At 40.5% G+C, this 19,454-nt stretch overlaps 1 protein-coding gene and 1 long non-coding RNA gene across 4 annotated transcripts; both read left to right on the top strand.

Annotated features, from left to right (window-relative positions):
• The first annotated feature begins 332 nt into the window (after positions 1 to 332).
• Positions 333 to 17,411, top strand: ccdc125 (coiled-coil domain containing 125). Of its 3 annotated transcripts, none has more exons than XM_035998990.1 (12): positions 333 to 539; positions 1,434 to 1,668; positions 3,360 to 3,418; positions 3,877 to 3,963; positions 4,843 to 4,920; positions 6,956 to 7,041; positions 7,121 to 7,203; positions 7,746 to 7,858; positions 11,806 to 11,910; positions 14,496 to 14,646; positions 15,446 to 15,558; positions 16,542 to 17,411. In XM_035998990.1, exons 2-12 carry the CDS (start codon positions 1,434 to 1,436, stop codon positions 16,920 to 16,922), a joined length of 1,491 nt encoding a protein of 496 aa, XP_035854883.1. In that variant the 5' UTR covers positions 333 to 539; the 3' UTR covers positions 16,923 to 17,411. The 3 variants fall into 3 exon arrangements, with proteins under 3 accessions (XP_035854883.1, XP_031156339.1, XP_035854882.1); XM_031300479.2 differs by having other exon boundaries at positions 3,357 to 3,418; XM_035998989.1 differs by having other exon boundaries at positions 1,420 to 1,668; positions 3,357 to 3,418.
• Positions 17,412 to 17,650: 239 nt separating this feature from the next.
• LOC118494616 lies at positions 17,651 to 18,404 on the top strand. Its single transcript, XR_004896731.1, has 2 exons — positions 17,651 to 18,272; positions 18,330 to 18,404. It is a non-coding gene; the product is annotated as an uncharacterized LOC118494616 (long non-coding RNA).
• The last annotated feature ends 1,050 nt before the right edge of the window (positions 18,405 to 19,454 follow it).

The raw sequence follows: 19,454 nt of genomic DNA, 5'->3' as shown, positions 1-19,454 counted from the left end.
CAACTTAAACTCAAGAAAGGATTCTTCCTTCAATATTACTATTTTAAGTATGCACCAATAATGCATGCGATTAATACATAAGGATGACAACAAAAGTTTAAATTATAGTTTTGTCAACGTTTAAATTGTAGTAATTAATAATAATTAATTGATATTAATAGTTGAAATGTTAATTATGTTTACGGTACGTTATTAATTAGTTATTTTATTATTGTGGGAGTAAGCTAGTTATTACCTGCGTCGTGCTTTTTTTAAATATTAAAATATAAGGCTTTTATTTTCAAGGTAATGACCGGAAGTAGTTGGTGTTACCGCGTCTAACCTGCCGCTGCAGGTGTTTTGACAGGAAGTGATTCACCTCGCAGTCTTTCTATTAGTATGTGAAAGCTGCCGGTAGTAACCATTGACTGTAAATATTAATATTAACAGTCTATGGGTGTAACACTGGGATTCATCTTTACTAAACTTTGTGTTTGTCTGTGTGTCGTTGGAGGCGGGAAAGCACCAAGGAATATCACGTTACTGCTTCAAAGTTGCAGGTGAGAGGACGTACGAACATACTTAACGAATTGTGACTAAAGGGACATTTCTGGAACAAATGTATAGTTCAGGTTTGGGTCTTTTCCATAAATGTAATGGCTGGAGACTATAGTGACGATGCCATCTCGATGAGCCATAGTCATTGCTCTAGCAGTCATCTTTACAGTCACTTGGGCTTCTCACAAATATTCACAGCTATGTTAAGTTAAAGATTTGGCCATGATGTCGCTTTTTCCTGACAGTTCCACCTGTCATTCTGGCCTACGAAGAGACATTTTAAAGATTTTAAATCTAAAAAGTGATGGCCAAACATATATCATTTCTTTAAATGGGAAATACTCTTCTGTTGTTTAAATTGTTGTATTCATGTATAAACTCATCAATCAATATCAACTGACTGAACACATGGACTTCCTTTACTTTACTAGCAGCAACCTGGACCACAGCACGTTAGTTATTAAGTTGCAGGGCGTTTGCCCCTGTCGGCCACCGTAGTAATGACCTAATCCCTAATACATAGTATAGTGTCCCACACTGAGATTAAACTAGCAGACAGGAATACTTTAGGCTAATCCAGCAAATGAAATACATATAGGCCTATCTATATTTGAGAACATATGTTTGGTTAGAGGACGTGGAGATTTATCCAAATGTAGAGGGGCAGTTGCATTGTTTTGCTGGAAACTAATCTTTTGTATTCGCTGTCAGCGCTACCGTATAAACAGAACATATTTAGCTCAATCATTGGTAAAAAAAAAAAATATAATAATAATATTGATTCTAGGAAATAATGTAAGTACAGAGTCCCAGATCTTATCAAACACACCTCCTCTATCTTTATTATAAAATGACCATTGAAGTTTGAGGTTTATATGTAAGTTTGATGGGTGCAGATGCAGGAGGCCAGTGAGGCCCGCAGCCTGGATGATGACATGGTGGAGGGAGACCTGGGGGACGGGATGGGAGTCAAAGCAGCACCCAGCTCCACCAGGAAGAAGAGCCAAAGCTTTGTAGGACTCACAGAGACGCTGCTGTCCCGAACAGAGGGGGGAGAGGCGGCCTGGATCCCCGGACTGAAGACTGCAGAGACACAGCAGCAGAGAGCCCGCTGGAAGCTGCCACTATCTGGTAGGAACATCCAGGGTTTCCCCCAGTGCAATGCAAGCCTGGTGGCCCACCTGGCCTAAATTGCCCCCCCCCCCCCCCATCCCACCAGGCCTAAGCCACTGGGAATTATCTGTTCATGTATCTTTAAGACGTTTTTTTTAAACTACAGTTACGGTGGGACGGCTCGGTTGGAAACTTAGACTTTGTCATATTTTCAAAGCTTTTAGCACTGACTTAATGTAGGGCCCTATGGAATCTGCGTTTAGCTATTTTAAATTCTCAAATTTGCGATTCCGCTCTTGATTCTGTTATTGATTCTGTGTTATCACAGAAACTATTGGGCTCTACATGAATGCTGTCATCAGTCTGAGACTGGCCCCAGTCGAAAAAAAGACACTTGCCACCGGGCTTAACAACTTTTCAGGGGGAAACCCTATCATCTGTCAACTGACCCTTTACTGTAACAAAGGAGCTAAACAAGAAAACAAGAATCTAATGGCCCGATGCAGGCAGGATACCATCCAATCATCTCATTTCACCTTCGACTGTTATAGCAGACAACACTTTAATCAAAACATACATTTGTTAATAAAGGAATGCACAATACTCATGGATATAAAAGAAAAACATTTTTTACCAATTGTTTTGCTTTGGTCTTAAACCAGGATAGGATTTTTACCGTGTGAAGCCTTTAAACTGACTCTGGCCCAAAGTGGACACTTAGCGTCCAATTAAGTTCAGTAAGATCGGCATTTTGGGAAATATTTAGGAATTATGGGAAGGTATAATTAGTGAGGAGATAGGTAGATTGTTCGGAGCACTGCTGACTCTGGGATCATAATTGATCATTTTGACTTGGCTTCCATATAAAACTATAAGGAGGTTTTTCGGTTAAGATTATTTCCTAACTGTGCTAATTACAGTATATATACACTACTGTTCAAAAGTTTGAATCAGCTGTTATTTTGCTATTCTTCTTCTTTCCTTCAAGAATAATAATTTTGCCAAAGAAAAATACATTAATACAATAAAATAGTATCATTCAGACACCAAATGTATTCATTTGGTTTGAAACAGTTTTGGCCCCAAACAAAGAAGAATTCAATTATTCAAACTTAATTCAGTGTATGTCCCCACAGTGTTGCATGATGGGAGAATCCTGTCAGAACTTGGATGTTGAATTAGTTTTCCAGTCCAGAAAAGCGTCAGTGACCCCCGATCATTGTTAAAGCTCTAAATATTAAGTTATTGCGTGTGTCTTTGGGCCCTCTGCAGTCTGCTCAGTGGTTAGATTAAAGAGATTTAAACTGGGAATGGTCAGTCCATAGTATGTTCAGTTGATATTCCAATAGTGTTTACACAAGACTTACCTTCTGTTTCTATTGTGAAATTGATGTCTGAACCAACACCATGCCTGTTAAGTCCAGCTTGTTATATGCTGATATAATGGCATGTGTTGCTGTTCTTTGCTGTAACATTCAGAAACACTTTGAGGGATCAGTGGCAAAAACTTCATTCCAGTTGCAAGTTAACCACAAACCCATGTGCTGACCCTGAAACAGCCGTTTGGAGTTTTTTGAAGACGTCACTTTGCAAAGGTGTCCTTGAATATAGCTCCAACTGCTTCTTCATACACAACTACAAGACAACACAGAGACACACACATTTACTATGACCTCTAATGCATGAGTTCACTTTTTGTGAATCAGCAGGCGCCCTGGTTGACCTGTCCAAAGACGAGCTGAAAGACAGACTACAGGAAGCCACTGAGGTAGGAAAAAAAAAGACAAACTATACCTGATATAACTGCCCACGTAGTCTTTATCCACTACCATTCATTTACGGGATATCCCTCATTTTGGGCCGGATGTCCGTCCCCTTCCTCTGTCTCTGTGTTGGCTTTCTAACCTCTGGTGGATTTGTGAGGACTATGGTTAACTGCTCCTCAGATCTCTGCAGGGTAAATCCAGACAGCTAGCTAGACTATCTGTCCAATCTGAGTTTTCTGTTGCACAACTAAAACTACTTTTGAACGTACACATGTTCCACCAAAACAAGTTCCTTCCTGAGGCTATTTAGCAGAGGCACCGTGGCTCCGTACGGCGCTTAGCACCGCCCAAGACGATTGTGATTGGTTTAAAGAAATGCCATGTGCTGGAACCAGTGAGACTAGTGACCACGTGACTCCAGCCTGGCAAACTGTAACTGATGCTTCTGCTCTGTTGACAGGTGATAGACGTTTTATGCTGTGAGCTGGAGGTGGCACATCGGTACCTTGAAGGCAAATACGAAGCTCTGAAGATCTTACAGGGGAAGGTAGAGCAACACACACACACACACACACACACACACACACACACACACACACACACAGAACACTGCATCTCACACCTCACTGCTATGTAGTTCAGTTGCAATCACAAGAGCGCCCAGACATGAAGCAAGTATGCATCAGGAATGCTGCTTAGCAGTGTTACCTAGGTTCAGGGCAGGGGTCTTTGATGGGGTTCCAGGGATCCCGAACGAAACGTCAAATCATTTATTTTTACTATAATGCCATCCATAAGTTACACAATGACAGAATGTATGACTGTTTTGGACTGTTTTTGTAATTAAACATCTAAAACTAAAAATCCTATCAGATGGAAGCCCCTGGGACCGTTCGGGAGCCCAGAGGGGAGCGTCGGCAGATGTTAGGAGAAAAACGATTTTCATTTAAACAAATCGATATTAACTACACATTCGAGTTAATCGATAAAATCGATTTATTGCCCAGCTCTAGGTTTTCCATTAGCAAAAGTTCTGAATAGTACCTGGTACTTCTTTGATACTTTTGTTTTTTTTTTGGTATCTGCAGACCAGTGATTGGTCAGAGAAAAACGTCACTAGCGCCACACAGGACATCCTGCATTTTTAAATAGCCATGCTACGGTCAAAAGCGACCACAATTTTTCAATCACTCGCACCAGATACCAAAAAATACGGCAGCCCCACAAAACTATGGCGTACACTACGGCGTACAATTGACAAAGTGCAGATGTTACAGTTTGGTTGCCCATGAAAGGATTCAGCGTGTGTTGCGTTGCGAAGATATTATCACGTCGTTAAGCAGTTGCCTTCAGTCAGAGAGAAAGAAGTATTAAAACCTACAGAGACTTTGTACAGCCAATGACTAAAGACTGCTCTTCTTCACAGGCCATTCTTGACAAAGCCACGAGCCACACTAAAAGTCTGCTGCAGAAAAGTGAGGCGAGGGCCAAAGCTCTGGAGAAGGTAAGTGTACATGCAGGCTGCTCAAACAAGGGCTTGGTCTGTTTGCTTTTACTCTCTATAGCAGGTTTCTACTCAACAGCCAGGAACTAACTGCTCTGTTCCTGTTTATCAAAGGAAACGTGTAATATCACAAGAAATGGTGGTATAAAGAGATATTTCTCTGTTTACGGTTACATTGTGACTGACAATCATTTTAACATCTATAAAATGTGAATGTAAATTGCATTGTGGGATAGTTAGCAGAAAGTAATGTAAATGCTACAGTGAATACATTTCACACTCAAAAAATTAAAAATGCACTCAAACGAAAATGGAGGACAGTAAATATAGTTCACTGTATTGTACATAAATGTAATCTACACTGGGGACGCTGTGGACATTTTTGATATGATAAGACAGAGAAACAGGCTGAAGGCTTCATCAAGGAGCTGGAACAGGAAATCTCTGAGCTGAAGAAGAGAAGCACTGAGGTGGAGCAGCTCTCGCAGTCTGAAGACCACCTCCAATTCCTCCAGAGCTTCCTCCAGACTTCCTCGCAATGTTGAAGAGGCATGTCAACCAAGACAGCCCCTCCACACCCAGAGCTTTCAGCATTTCTGGACCGATCTCATCAATCCCCGGGGCTTTGCCACTGTGGAGTTGTTTGAATACCTCAGCGACTTCCCCCAGGGAAATCAACGACAATCCCCCATCATCCTCCAGCTCTGCCTCTGACATAGAGGGCGTATTAGTTGGATTTAGGAGTTCCTCAAAGTGTTCCTTTTACCTCCTCAGTTGAGGTCAACTGCAAACTCTCGCTTAATAAATCTCCAATGTTCATGAAAATAAATGACAGCGTTTTGATTTTAAGGTATAAGTAGTGCCGTCAATTTCAGAACTTTATCTAAAAATCTGAATGTTTTGGAAATGTTTTGAAATATATTCTAAGATATTGCAGTTAGTTGGAATACAGCATCTTTAAATATCAGTTTTGTCACTTATGGAGCAATCAATATTAGTAAAAAAATAAAAATTACAGACATCATTATGTTGTTTAGATGAAGTACACAAACTCAGAATGTTGTCTTGATAACTGAATTGTTGGTACTAGATTGATACCTGCCTTTACATGCAAACCAGGTGATTATCACAGTGTAAAGTGTGAAGCCGTCTATGGTTTCTAACTTGGCAGTAAGCTCAATAAGATCATGGCTTTCCCCTGACGTCTGAGGTTGTGAGTTTGAGTCCCGAGTGATGCAGAACAAACATGCTAATACCGACCCAGGAATTGTGCTTTGTGGATTAGAGACTAAAGTTTAAATGATACATGTATTTGTCTTCTTCCTCATGATAATGCCCAGCCCCGACTCAAAGCTGCCCAGCAGCTGTTATCTAGATTTGTGTTCTTAGTTTTTCAATTTTTAAACACGTGGCTTATGTGGTCACTTCACCTTCTATGATGTATTTCTTGTTTGTTGTTTGTTGTTATGCTCATATCTGTAGTGGATAAAAACAATAAAATACAATTTATAAAAAGACCAATTCAAATTAAGTTAGGGATACTCTGAGCTAAATGTATTTAAAAGTATATGACTTTAAAATAAGACAGAATGATTGGATGTTTGTACTAGAATATATGAAATGTATTTGCACCACAGTGGATACACCTGGGTTGACATTTTAATTTTTATTTAACGTCATTTATTTAAGTTACTGACCCTCGAAAAGAAATTGGTCAGTTATTCAATAGAACAGAAAATGAATGCTCTGTTTAGGTATATGAAGAACCAAATTGGCTACACGAGCATTAACAGGATACTTTTAACTGGATATAATGTTGTTCATATCTGGATTAATTAAGCCATGTTCGGAGAGCACGGGCCAGGAAGAAGAACTGTGTATATGGCCATGCAAATATTTTGTCATGGTAAAGGCGTGGGATTTTATATCTCGGCTTGTATATAACCTCATACATAAAACTAGATGCATGTGGCCTGTTGTTATGTAATAATTGGAGAAAAGGTAAAGAAAATATGCCAATCATGATGTGTTGCAGGAGGCGAACAGCTTGCAGTGGGAACTCAGCTTCAACCAGGTCCAGATGAAGAAGTCTCAACAATCCTGGGAGCAGAAATACAACAGGTTGGATTTTCTCCACAAACACTCATGGCTGTGCTATTTTCATTGGTTTGTATTATAACTTTGTTGTTGTTGTAATCAGAATTTGGAGTGAGAACAAGACTCTGACCGACAATCTGGAGGAGAGAGAGAGGGAGATCCAAAAGCTCCGGGCAGAACATTCCAGTAAGTGCTGAATAATGTAGAATCCTTTTAAGGGGGCCTAGACATGTCTGCACAGATCACCTCCTTCTGTGAAGTGAAGTGGAAGTCCGTGTGTGGAGTCACCAAACCTCCTGCCGCTCCCAACCCAAGTGGGACTCCAACTCACCAACAGTCACAACTGACTAAATAATCTCAACAAATATCACATTATTTTTGACCAAATACATTGATGTCGAGGGTTGACTATTGGTGCTTTCACAAAATATTAACACAATGAGAGTTTTCATAAATAATTACCAATAATGTGGATATAATGACTAAGTGGGTAAAGGCAAATAATCAGAAAATGTTTACTTTACTGTAATGCAGCCTTTAAAACCTGGGAAAGACTTATGTCATATCACGTTATTACAATATCCAAAATTTAAGACTATATCTAGCCTCATATATCAATGTCGATATAATATCCATAGATTGCCCAGCCCTAATCTCAACCCAAGGTTTAATAAGCAAATGGAATTGATTTAGTCGTCATCACCAACATTGTGTGTGTGTGTTTGCAGCTCTTAGTCGGCAGTGTGTGGAGCTTCTCTCCATGCTGAGTGTGAAGGAGCAGAGAGCTTACCAAGAAACCAAACCTCACTACAGCCCAGAGAGAGACGCAAGTCTTCTGGAGGTGAGAGAGCACCAATCAACATTACACACAGAGAGTAAGTAACTGTAAGCGGCATGTTTCGCTGGACAGTTGGATCATTTTACATGATGAAAACTTGACGCACTCTTTGTGTAATCATGTGAAATGACATGATGTTCTGCAGTGTTCCTCTGGGGTCAGAGCAACCTGCCAGGCTGCCACAGGGCAAAAATAAGATGTGGGGGAGGAAGTATTCAGATCTTTTGCTTAAAGGTATAGTAAGTGATGTTAATCCAGCACACTTTTTGTAACATTCAGCAAATATCTACTCACGCTCACCTAGCTCTCTATTATCTGTGTGCGCTAAAAAAAAAAAAGCTGGTGTTAATACACAGCCCTGGATGTGGATAGATGCTAGATCGGATCCGCTAGATGTGTTGACGTATTTAGGTTTAGGAGTGGGGATTAGGGAGTTAGGGCTAGGGAACGCCCTGTGATGTCGACACGTCTAGCGGATCCGATCTAGCATCTACCTCCTGTGTAAATGGAAAACAAACAGAAAGGAGTGCAGAAGCCACAAAACACTGTTCCAGCCAATCAGCAACAGACAATGTCAGTTGATTTGGGGGGGGGGGGTATGTGTGTATGGGTGTATGTGTATGTGCATGAGTACAAATATCAACACACTTTGCTCAGCATCACTTACTGCACCTTTAAGTAAAAGTACCAAAACAACAATGTAAAAATACTCCATTATAAGTCTAAGCATTTAAAAGTATCACCAGCTTCATGTACTTAGTAGTAAGTAAAGAAAAAGACAATTTAAAAAGACACAAAGTTACCCTTTAGAGAACAGTAAATATAAAAAGACATTATATTTTATACATACATTATACATTATACATACAAAATACAGTAGAATAAAATATAACTACAAAATATAAGAGACATTAAAAGAATATATACTTTGAAGGTATAAGACAGTGGATATTGCACAGGTGGGATTGCACTTTGTGTGTGTGTGTGTGTGTGTGTGTGTGTGTGTGTGTGTGTGTGTGTGTGTTTGTGTGTGTGTTATTTATTTAGCAGTCTTGTGGCCTGGGGGAAAAAGTTGTACCTCAGTGTGCTGGTGCGTGCTTTGGGGGTCCTGTCACTCCTGAGGGCCGCAGGGCGAGCAGCTCTGCTCAGGGACTTCCCGAGGCACACAGCTCACACCCAGATGTGCTGTGCCGTGTGCACCATCCTCCCCAGCTCCTTGCGGTCCAAGCAGGTGCAGCTGCCATACCAGGTGAAGAAGCAGCATATCAGGAGGCTCTCTGTAGTGCCCCAGTAGAAGTCCCTGAGGATGTAGGGCTTCAGGCCAAACTTCTTTAGGCGCCTGAGGCCGTACACACGCTGTTGGGCCTTTTTCACAACAGTTGTACTGTTGCTGGCCCATGTCAAGTCCTTGTGGATGTTTACCCCCAGGTATTTGATTTTGTCTACTATCTCCACGGCCAGTGCAGAAGTATTCAGATCCTTTACTTTAGTAAAAGTCTGTAAGTATCATCAGGAGAATGTAGTTGTTGTATTAAAAGATTGTAGAAAGTGTAAAGGATCCAACCAGTTGTGTGTTTAATGGTCTGATCATCTCAGCTGGACTTGTAGGCCGTTATATTGTTGGCTAGTTTACTTTAGAATAAAACATCAGATTTTATAAACTTCATGTGTTTTGTGAGCAAAAATCTTAATGTGTAAAGTAACTAGTAACTAAAGCTGTAACAGATGAATGTAGTGGAGTAAAAAGTAAAATATTTCTCTCTGAAATGCAGCGGAGTAGAAGTAGAAAGTGGCATGAAAAGAAAAAGACAAGTAAAGTACAAGTACCTCAAATTTGTAGTTATAAATAAATGTACTTAGTTAGATTCTACCAGCCGTGGACAGTGACTGGTGGGTGAGTGCCCCCTTCCTGTTATCCACAATGACCCCCTTGGTCTTGGAGACATTTGGGGAGAGGTGGCTGTCCTGGACCACTGTTCCAGGGTGTTGTAGGCAGTCTTGTCCCTGCGGGAGATCAGCCCCACAACTGCTGTGTCGTCTGCAAACTCCACAACGGTGTTTGAAGCCCGCTTCGCCGTGTAGTCATGGGTGAAGAGGGAATACAAGGGGTCTGAGGACACAGCCCTGAGGCGCTGCTGTACTCTCACCACCTGGAGGCTGGGTATCGTTAAAAGAATTTCAATACCGGTACCCATACCAATACCATGACTTCGATACCGGTTCCTGAACCTTATTTTTTTCAATACCAATTTTATACAACAAAAAGAAATTAAAACATTACGGCACAAATTTTTGTATTTATGTTCCAGCTCCGACTTTGTGAGCCGTCTCTGTGTAACGTAGAGTTTCTCCTGCGTGTCTCTACGATGTGTAACGTTAGACAGCCAATCACAGACATTATTAGATCTTGGTAGAAGCATGCTGCGTGCTGATTGGTTCACTGACGCTGATGAGAATTACTCCTTAGGGTTTGAAATTGGTTATTGAATGACGAGGCATTATTCAATACTCGATACTTTAGAGCCAATTCGGTCTGTGCCCAAAAAGTACTGAATTCGGTAGCCAGCCCTAGGAGGCGGTTCATGAGAAAGTTCAGTATCCAGTCACACAGTGCTGTGTTCAGGCCCAGATCTTGGAGTTTACTGAGGAGCCAGGAGGACACTTTGGTGTGGAACGCTGCCCTGTAGTCCACGAACAGCATCCTCGCTTCCAGGTGAGAGAGGGCTGTGTGTGGGGCGTGGGAGGTGGCGTCCTCTGTGGCTCTGTTTGGGCAGAAAGAAAGAATAAAGTTCTGATAGTTTAGTTTAGTTTATTTGCACAATATAAAAAAAAACAAGCAATTACAGTGCTGGAGAGGAGCGAATACTGAAAGGCTTATTCAGCATCCTCCCATATTACAAAAGAGGGAAAAAATATACAACTAAAACATGATAATTTCTCTACAAAAGATAAAAACAAGCAACAAACACACAGGTAAAACATACACAAAATGTAAAGATATATCAAATTATACACAGTTAAAGCAAGATAAAGCAACAAAAAAAGACAAGATACAAAAATCTCTTGTTTTTAGTAATATTAGCTGTATGTGAAAACACTAGATACTCTTACCTTGGAATCAGTGAAACCATGTGAGAAGTTGTGTCTTGTGGAACTTCTAACAATGTGTGATCTAAATCAAGAGAATAGACACATACACACTACTGGTGTTTGTAAGAGGTCACAAACTAAAAAAGACAGTGAAACACTAGTTTAATCTTTAATAATGGGCTGTGTTTTATAAGCTTCTCAAATGTTTTTTAATGCAAAATCTTAATCTGAAAAGTAATTGACTACAACTTGTAGTGCTGTAAAAAGTAGAAGAGTAGAAGTATGTAAGTATTTTAAAATGGAAATACTTAATCAAAACATGTACGTGTATTGTAAATGTACTTAGTTACTTCCCACCACAGAAAACAAGTTGTATCCTAATGACCCCCCCGCCTAGTTCCTACAGCCTCCGTCTGTTGTGTGTGTATTAGTTAGTCAATCGTTTTTTAGTATTTTGACCACACAACATTTTTTTTTAGGAATACACACCATGCAAGCACAGTACAAACTAAATATGCTCTGAAACTGAAAGTGTAGTATTTAGGAATGAGATGGACAATTTCAGCTGTTTTAAAGAATCTCAGATTGAAAACTGGCGTGAGGTTATACATTTCAAATACATTCAGTTCAATTTAATTTATAGTATCAAATCATAACAGAAGTTATCTCAGGACACTTTACAGGTAGAGTAGGTCTGGACTCCACTTTTATCATTTACAGAGACTCACCCAACAATCCCCCCCCCCCAAGAGCAAGTATTTGGTGCGACAGGGCATAAAGTCTTACTTACGTATAATTTATGAGTAAGGTGTACTTGTACTCAGGAGGGAGTAAAGTCTTCATGGTGTCTGTGTTTTCAGCTGGCAGTTTTGGGGGCGTGCCGGTGTCTCGGGGCTGCTGAAGCTTGTCCGTGCAGTCGGGCCGCGGCTGGCAGCAGGAAGCAGCTGGTCCAGCTCCAACAGGAGGTAAATGCTCTATCCTCTTCTTTTTCTTCTTGCTAACAAACCACTATTGTTGTCCATGAGATATAACCTCAGTCCTTGTTGCTTTCTGAACTGCTCTCCTGCCTTAATTAGATGTAATATAGGCTCGCATAGCCAGACCTTCCTCCACAGCGCCGCAAAGGAAGGTCTGTCTAGTCCACACAACATTCCTGGATAGGAGAAAAACGTGCTCTGGTTTATTGGCATTTCTTTAAACCAATCACAGTTGTCTTGGGTGGCGCTAAGCGTCGGATGGCGCCACGGTGCCTCTGCTAAATAGTCTCAGGAAGGAACTTGTTTTGGTGGAACATGTGTACGTTCAAAAGTAGTTTTAGTCGTGCAACAGAAAACTCAGATTGGACAGATAGTCTAGCTAGCTGTCTGGATTTACCCTGCAGAGATCTGAGGAGCAGTTAACCATAGTCCTCACAAATCCACCGGAGGTTAGAACGCCAACACAAAGAGAGAGGAAGGGGACGGACATCCGGCCGAAAAGAGTGACATCTGGCGGAATTTCGGCGGCACCAGAACAATCCTGGAAATGAACCATCGTTGATATAGACTTAGCCTGTCGTGGTCATACTCAGATTCTAGTCAGAATATGAGTCTGATACTGCTCCGTTGGGCTGTGATTATGGGGTGTGGTTCAACCGAACCAGGAAAGAAAATGCCTCTGCACTCAATTGGATAGACCTACAACCAATCAGAGCAACGGAGTTGTAAACAAATTCAACCCAAACGCTCTTTGGTGACGTGGTTGATTACGTTACTGTTGATCATCTGTCCATCATCGTATGAAGCCCGCCCTGACAGTTTGATTGGTCCAAACAGCTCTGGTTCGGGCTTAGTTGCTCCACAACGGATCAAGTCCAGACCGAACTTCCCGACCTCAAATGTTGTGGGCGGGGCTAAGTTCGGCTGGCATCCAGGCTAATATAGACTAGTTGTAATAAAAGAATTTTTGTCCTTACAAGGTTTCAAACTAACCTCCTGACAACGAGTGCTAAAAAATGCATACATCTATTTTTAGGTTCAGAGTTAACTTTTGGTAATGTTAACTAACTTTAATAATAATAATAATAATAATAATACATTTTATTTGGCGGACGTGTTGTGAAGAGTGAGGAATAGTGGACCCAAACGCAGAGAGAGAGAGGCAGGCAGGAGCAGCGTTGAAACTCAAAGATTTATTTCCACCAAAGAACAAAAACAAATCTAGGGAGTCCTGTGAGCTGCAGGCAAAAACCAAAACCGGGGAGAAAAAGGAGACACGGAAAACTGACTGACACGGACACACAAGGGGATACAAAACGATCTGACAAGAGACAAAGGGAACACAGGGGTTAAATACATGAGGTAATGAACAAATGAGGGACAGGTGACACGACAGGTGAAACACATCAGGGCGGGGCAGGACAATCAACAAAGGCAAAAAGTAAAACTAGACATGACAGGACAGAAAACAGACTATCAAAATAAAACAGGAAACAGGAACCACTGACAAAAAACCTGAAATCAACTAAACACAAACTTGACAACACAGAATACAGAATACAGGAATTAACCAAAAAATATACAATAAACCAGGAGATAACTAAACAGAAATATACAGAATATACAAACACAGGAAACATGCACAAATAAACAATAAAGACAACAGAAATGAACAAACTGGAACAGAAATATCCCTAAACCGTGACAGGACGCCTTTCTAAATACACAAGGACATCTTATATGTTTAAAAGGGCATAAAAGAAGGAAATACATTAAAATACATTTAGTTTCATAGTAATACATTTTACAAAATAGACATCTGAAAAGTGCTAAAAACGTCAGAAAAGTGGTAAAAAAAGTGTGTCGGGAGGGTTTCTATGGCGATGTAGTATAATGAAGATTTAAAGATTAAAAAAACTTTGCTATTACTGAGTGCTCTTGCAAAGCATGTGCACGAGACATTTAATTCATTCTAAACCAAAAAGAAATGTTGACCTGCAGCACAGGTAATTTCTGACAGCTGATATTTTAATGTCTCATGTGTAAGCAGAGATTTCTCCAGGAATCAAGTGGGAAGGGACATTACCTTCTGAAACACACAGAGCAGTATGATAGGTACGAGGAGAGGGAAGGACTAGTCGCTGAGTATATATGTATGTATCTGTGGAGTGTTGAAGTGGGAGAGAACATTCATTCCCAGATAGTTTGAGTTCTAGAGACCCCTGGTTTAGTAAGTGCCATATCTTCCTCCTCTGCTGACTGTTGTACTCACATCATCAATAAACGTGTTTTATTAACTTCCTCGTAAGTTTGTACATCCATTGCACATATTAGATATTATTTACCCATTCTGCAGTCAACCGACTCAGCCTCTTTTTCCTTACGCAACACTTATTTTGTATGTATATATTTGTTTCTGTATGTATTGTTTATTTCATATTAATGTTTAATATGTTTGTTGGTTTGTTTATGTATTCACCAAGGCAAAAAATGAAAAAACTGGTTGTGGCAATAAAGTCTTTTCTGATGTGTGTGTGTGTGTGTGTGTGTGTGTGTGTGTGTGTGTGTTCCAGCTGGATGCACAGCGTCTGAAGAGAGAGGAGGCGTGGATGGTGGCCGATGCTTTTCGCATCGCCTTTGAACAGCAGCTGAGGAAACGGAGTGAGCACTTCCTCCTGAGGGCTGAAGCCAACATCTTGAAGTCTAATCAGGGCAAAGCTGAAGGCAAGTGTGCTATCAGCACAGCATGCGCCTACAACAACAACAAGTCAAACGTTAACTTGACCTAAAGGGAAAACATAATGAAATTTGCAGATATTTTACTTGTGTATAAAATGTTTCATCGTCTCGCCCTCCACTGAATGAATCCATGAAACAAAATCAAAACGCAACAACCAGAGCTACTAGGATTGTAAAATACCAGATAGAAAATGTTTGTTTGGGCAATTAGCCTTTCTGTGCTTATGTTTTCTTTTAATGCCATCAACCTGCCAGGGACTGCTGATAAGATAATGAGCCTGTATGTCTATATCTGGCACATTTACATCAATCAATCAATAAGCATTTATTTATATAGCGCTTTACAGCAACCAGCAGGTATCCAAAGTGCCTATACATGAAGTAACAACAGTAAAACACAACATACAGTGAAATCAGAAAGAATTAAAACATACAGCAAATATCAGAAAAATAATACATAAAAGCAGGAAGAATGGAAAACGTCACAATGCTACTATGTATTAATAAAAGCCATTCTAAAGAAATGGTGCTCATTTTCAATTAATGTACATTATCCCTTCTTAAATCAAATAAAAGTAAACATAAAGTAAAGACACAGGAAGAGGGATTCTGGTGAACTTTTTTCTTGGATAGGGGTACTTCTCAGACCAGATGGTCTGTGTCAAAGCCAGGGATTCTCTGTTATTGGTGTTTAGCTGTATATTAGCTATATAATCTTTGATTTTAGTGCCTCATAGCTCCCATTTATTGGAAGCATCAGACCAGCGTCTGTTTTTCCCTCCAGGTGCTAACAGCAGTCCTTTAATCAGTGTAAGCCAGAGGTTGAGAGGATTGCTGCCGTCCAAGATGCCTGAGACTGAGACTGAGACTGAGACTCTCTACCGACTGCTGGACTTGGTTAGTGTCTCCTCTTATATCTGCCGGCCTGTTATCTAGAGATCACTGCACAGAGACTGTATTAATTGACTGAGGAAGTCCTTATTAGAGATGGTCTGAAACCATTTTCTCCTTCCTGATACCGATTCCGATACCTGAACTTGCATAACGGCTGATACCGAGTACTGATTCGATACCAGTGTGTCATATATTTTATTATGGTATAACAGCAGTATACTACTATCCCTGTATGGATGTAACTGTAATGGTTAAACTCTGTGAAACATTAACAAACACAAACAATGAATGCCATTGAACTTTCTTTTATTATCCAGTTTGATAGTCAGGCATAACGGAAAAAGATGTACTACTTTAAAGTAGATTTTCTTAGTGGCAAAATTATGTATCCGCTCTGTGAATAAACTGGAGTACTCTCCCATACCGATACCAGCATTTTAGTATCATTATGGGACATATGCCTCGTCATTCAATACCAAATTCCAATACCTAACGAGAAAATCTTATCAGCGTCAGTGAGCCAATCAGCATGCAGCATGCTTCTACCAAGATCTAATAATGTATGTGTCTATTGTTTAGGAATCAGTATCGAAGTCACAGTATTGGTATCAGTACTGGTATTGAATATTTTTAAAGGATATCCAGCCCTAAGCGCGGCATGGTTTGGCTCGGCACGGACAAACGTTCCAATGGAGAAAAAAAACATTTCAGAACTTCCTGAATTCTAGAATGTGTCAGTAACCTGTTCTTTACTCATCTGTTACTGATCTAAAACATTATTTCTGCCTTACTTTCGAGCATAAACTCAAAACCCTCTTTTAGACTGACCATTATTATTAGACTGCAGGAACGTTTGTTTGAGGAGTTGGTAGTGCTAAAGCTCGTAAAAGGTCACCATGTAAGAATTCTTCAGGTGTTTTTTTGTTTCCAGAGAGGATGATGGTTTTTCTCCCTAGTACTCACTGATGCTGTGTTTCCTGCTGTAGCTGAATGACAAGGAGGAGGCCCTGGCCCATCAGAGGAAGGTGAGCATCATGTTAGCCCACAGTGCAGACGAGCTACAGAGACAGTTGCATCTGGATTCACATTGCCGGCCAGCGGACCCATCGGAGAACCAGAACCAGCAAACTTCTAATACATCAGAGTTGAAGATACAAGCCCAAGTCTCATCAGAGTCCAACATCCATGCACAGCAACAGCTACAGCTGCCAGATTCCCAGCATCATCCGGGACAACCAGCGCGTCTGTCAGAGTCCAGGACCGAACCACAGGAGCTGTCAGACCCATCGCAGTCCAACAGCCAGCCACTGTCCAACCACAAACACCACGAGTCTGAAATCCAAAAATCAGACCAACCAGAGTCCTGATCCAGCCAGCAGACTCCTGTCTGAGACAGAGATGCAGCAGTCAGGGTTTGATTCTAAAATAGGAGGACGTGGTTTTAGCACACACCACCTGGCTCAATGCAAACGCCTAGTTCAAAAAAGACAATGTTGTGCACATCCACGTAGTTGCTGATGCATGACAAAAAAAAAGAATGTTCAAAGAAAAGTGAGTGAAGTCCACACAACAGCTGACAATGACCCTTCTTGGGACGGGCATTGGAAATTAGCAATCGCTAAGGGAGACGCCAGCCCCCCTCCTGAGGAAACCCAGCCTTCTTTTGACTTGTACCTTTGTCATCTGTGTAGATTACTGTAGCATGGTGCTGCTAAGTGCAACATATTGTGCTGTTTTTTCATTTGTTCTCTTAGTTTGTGTAATGATATTCAATTTTTTTTATCTGCCTACAGTAATGGCATTTGTGAGTCATCTGAAGCCAAAGTTGAATTACACATTGAATAGTTTTGTTAGGAGAGTGTTACTGTTTTTTGTATTAATTTAATTTAATTTCAATTCAATTTTATTTATAGTATCAAATCATAACAAGAGTTTTATCTCGAGACACTTTAGATAGATAGATAGAGTAGGTCTAGACCACATTCTATAATTTACAAAGACCCAACAATTCCAGTAATTCCCCCAAGAGCAAGCATTTAGTGCGACAGTGGCGAGGAAAAACTCCCTTTTAGAGAGAAACCTGGGACAGACTTTATAACAGCATCCAGATCATGTTTTATTAACGGATTACAAATTATGTCTTAAAGGCTTACAAATCATTTGGTAATCATTAATACATACGTATGATACATAAAATGTTAAAACAACATAAATGATTGCATTACTAATAATTCATTTATTATTTCACTGTTTGTTCACAGTAAAGTAACTATTAACTAAAGTTCAATTAGCCATCAGTTTGCCATTTATTAGTGAAGGTTATTATAAATTTGTACCTTATAAATTGCAAATGGGATCCCACTCAGGATTGGCAGATACTCAGTATGATCAGGACCAGAAGGGAAGAGAAGTGACTGAGCCTCTTGTTTTGATTTGATGTATTAGACAGGGACAGTCCACAGATTCTTAGCTGTACCAGAGTTAGCTTAAGGCTGTGGCGGAAATTCAAATACAGTAGGTTGAGATCTTAAATAAAGTCGTTTAAGTATATATTCTTTGCGCAAAGAAGGTTCAGTTCATCATGAGAGTCTGAGAGAATATACAAAGAGTCTCGGAGAATCACTTGCTTATTAACCCTCTAACAAGCTGACAGCACTGGGCAGGGGGTCAAATGAACAGCCCTGATCGGCCCCTCCAAGTCAGAGAATGCATGGGAGGTAAGAATGCCAGTTTAAATCACTTTCTGCACCTGGCTTATCAGAAGAACATGAAAGTTGGACTGTCAGGGCCCACACATCATGACATGTCAAAGACTTGCAGAAACCGTGAAGGGTTCAAGCAGCTAAAAACTAAAGAACAAGTCAATCATCAGATATGTTAATAATCAGATATACGGTTTTCTATTACAAAGCTGCAAATCTGTAGTCCCTGGGCAGGAAACAGAGAACAATACCCCCTGTTAAGAAAATAAACACTCTACAATTGTGGGTGAAGCCCACTGCCATGGGACTAGAGAATGGCTCGTGCTTGTGTTATTTTCCTAAATGGTGGAACGACAGCATGCTGCACAGGAAGTGGCCAGCTGAGGGCAATGTTTGTCTACACATGTCCCTCTCAGAGTCTGGATGGCTGCTCTCAGTGCATATACTGTATAATCCATCCCAGTGCAGTCATGTAGCTTTGTGTTCCAGCATCAAGAGAAAACCACTCATAGTACTATACTTGCAAAGGCAAGACCACTTTATTCATACAGCACATTTCATACGCAGAGGCAACTCAAGGTTTCTTAAACTTTTTCAGACCAAGGACCACTTACCCAATGAAACAGAAACTCATGGACCACCTAACTGCCAAAAAAACAACAATAAAAAAAACAGTCCTCATTCCACATCTTGTCAGTTTGGCAGTAACGTAAACTTTTTTCCTTCGTATTTCCTTCAAATGTCAAGCTGATCATTTGTGCATTTGACATTGTCACAAAACAGCAACACAGAAAAAACAGCCAGCTCAAAAAATAAACATGAGTGAGTTTATTCAATATTGAAAACAAGACATCTATGCGCCTCACTGCTTTTTGGCTTTGGAGTCACTCGCAGACAGTTTGATAAACACAGTTTTGAATATATCATATAGCATATTTTTCCAAATCTACGGACCACCAGGGGTCGCTTGCGGACCAGCAGTGGTCCACAGACCATTCTTTTAGAAATACTACTTTACTTAATGAAGTAATATTTGTTTAAAGAATATTTTTCCGGCTTGTATTGCCTTTATTTATAGGATAGATTCAGACAGAAAAGTGGGAGAGAGAGGGGGAATGACATGCAGCAAAGGGCTGCAGGTCAGAACCAAACCTGCGGCCGCACGGCAAGGACTGAGCCTCTATACATGGGGCTCGT

Source organism: Sander lucioperca, chromosome 2 (assembly GCF_008315115.2).
Source record: "Sander lucioperca isolate FBNREF2018 chromosome 2, SLUC_FBN_1.2, whole genome shotgun sequence".
Taxonomy (NCBI): Eukaryota; Metazoa; Chordata; class Actinopteri; order Perciformes; family Percidae; genus Sander; species Sander lucioperca.
The sequence above is the reverse complement of the archived record's forward strand: the minus strand, read 5'-3'. Positions and strand labels throughout refer to the sequence as shown.

Excerpts from the sequence above, each read along its gene's own strand:
- ccdc125 (XM_031300479.2), top strand. The coding sequence starts at position 1,434 with ATGCAGGAGGCCAGTGAGGCCCGCAGCCTGGATGATGACATGGTGGAG. Across the intron at positions 7,859-11,805 it reads GAGACGCAAGTCTTCTGGAG|CTGGCAGTTTTGGGGGCGTG; the intron begins GTGAGAGAGCAC and ends CTGTGTTTTCAG. Across the intron at positions 14,647-15,445 it reads TAATCAGGGCAAAGCTGAAG|GTGCTAACAGCAGTCCTTTA; the intron begins GCAAGTGTGCTA and ends TTTTCCCTCCAG.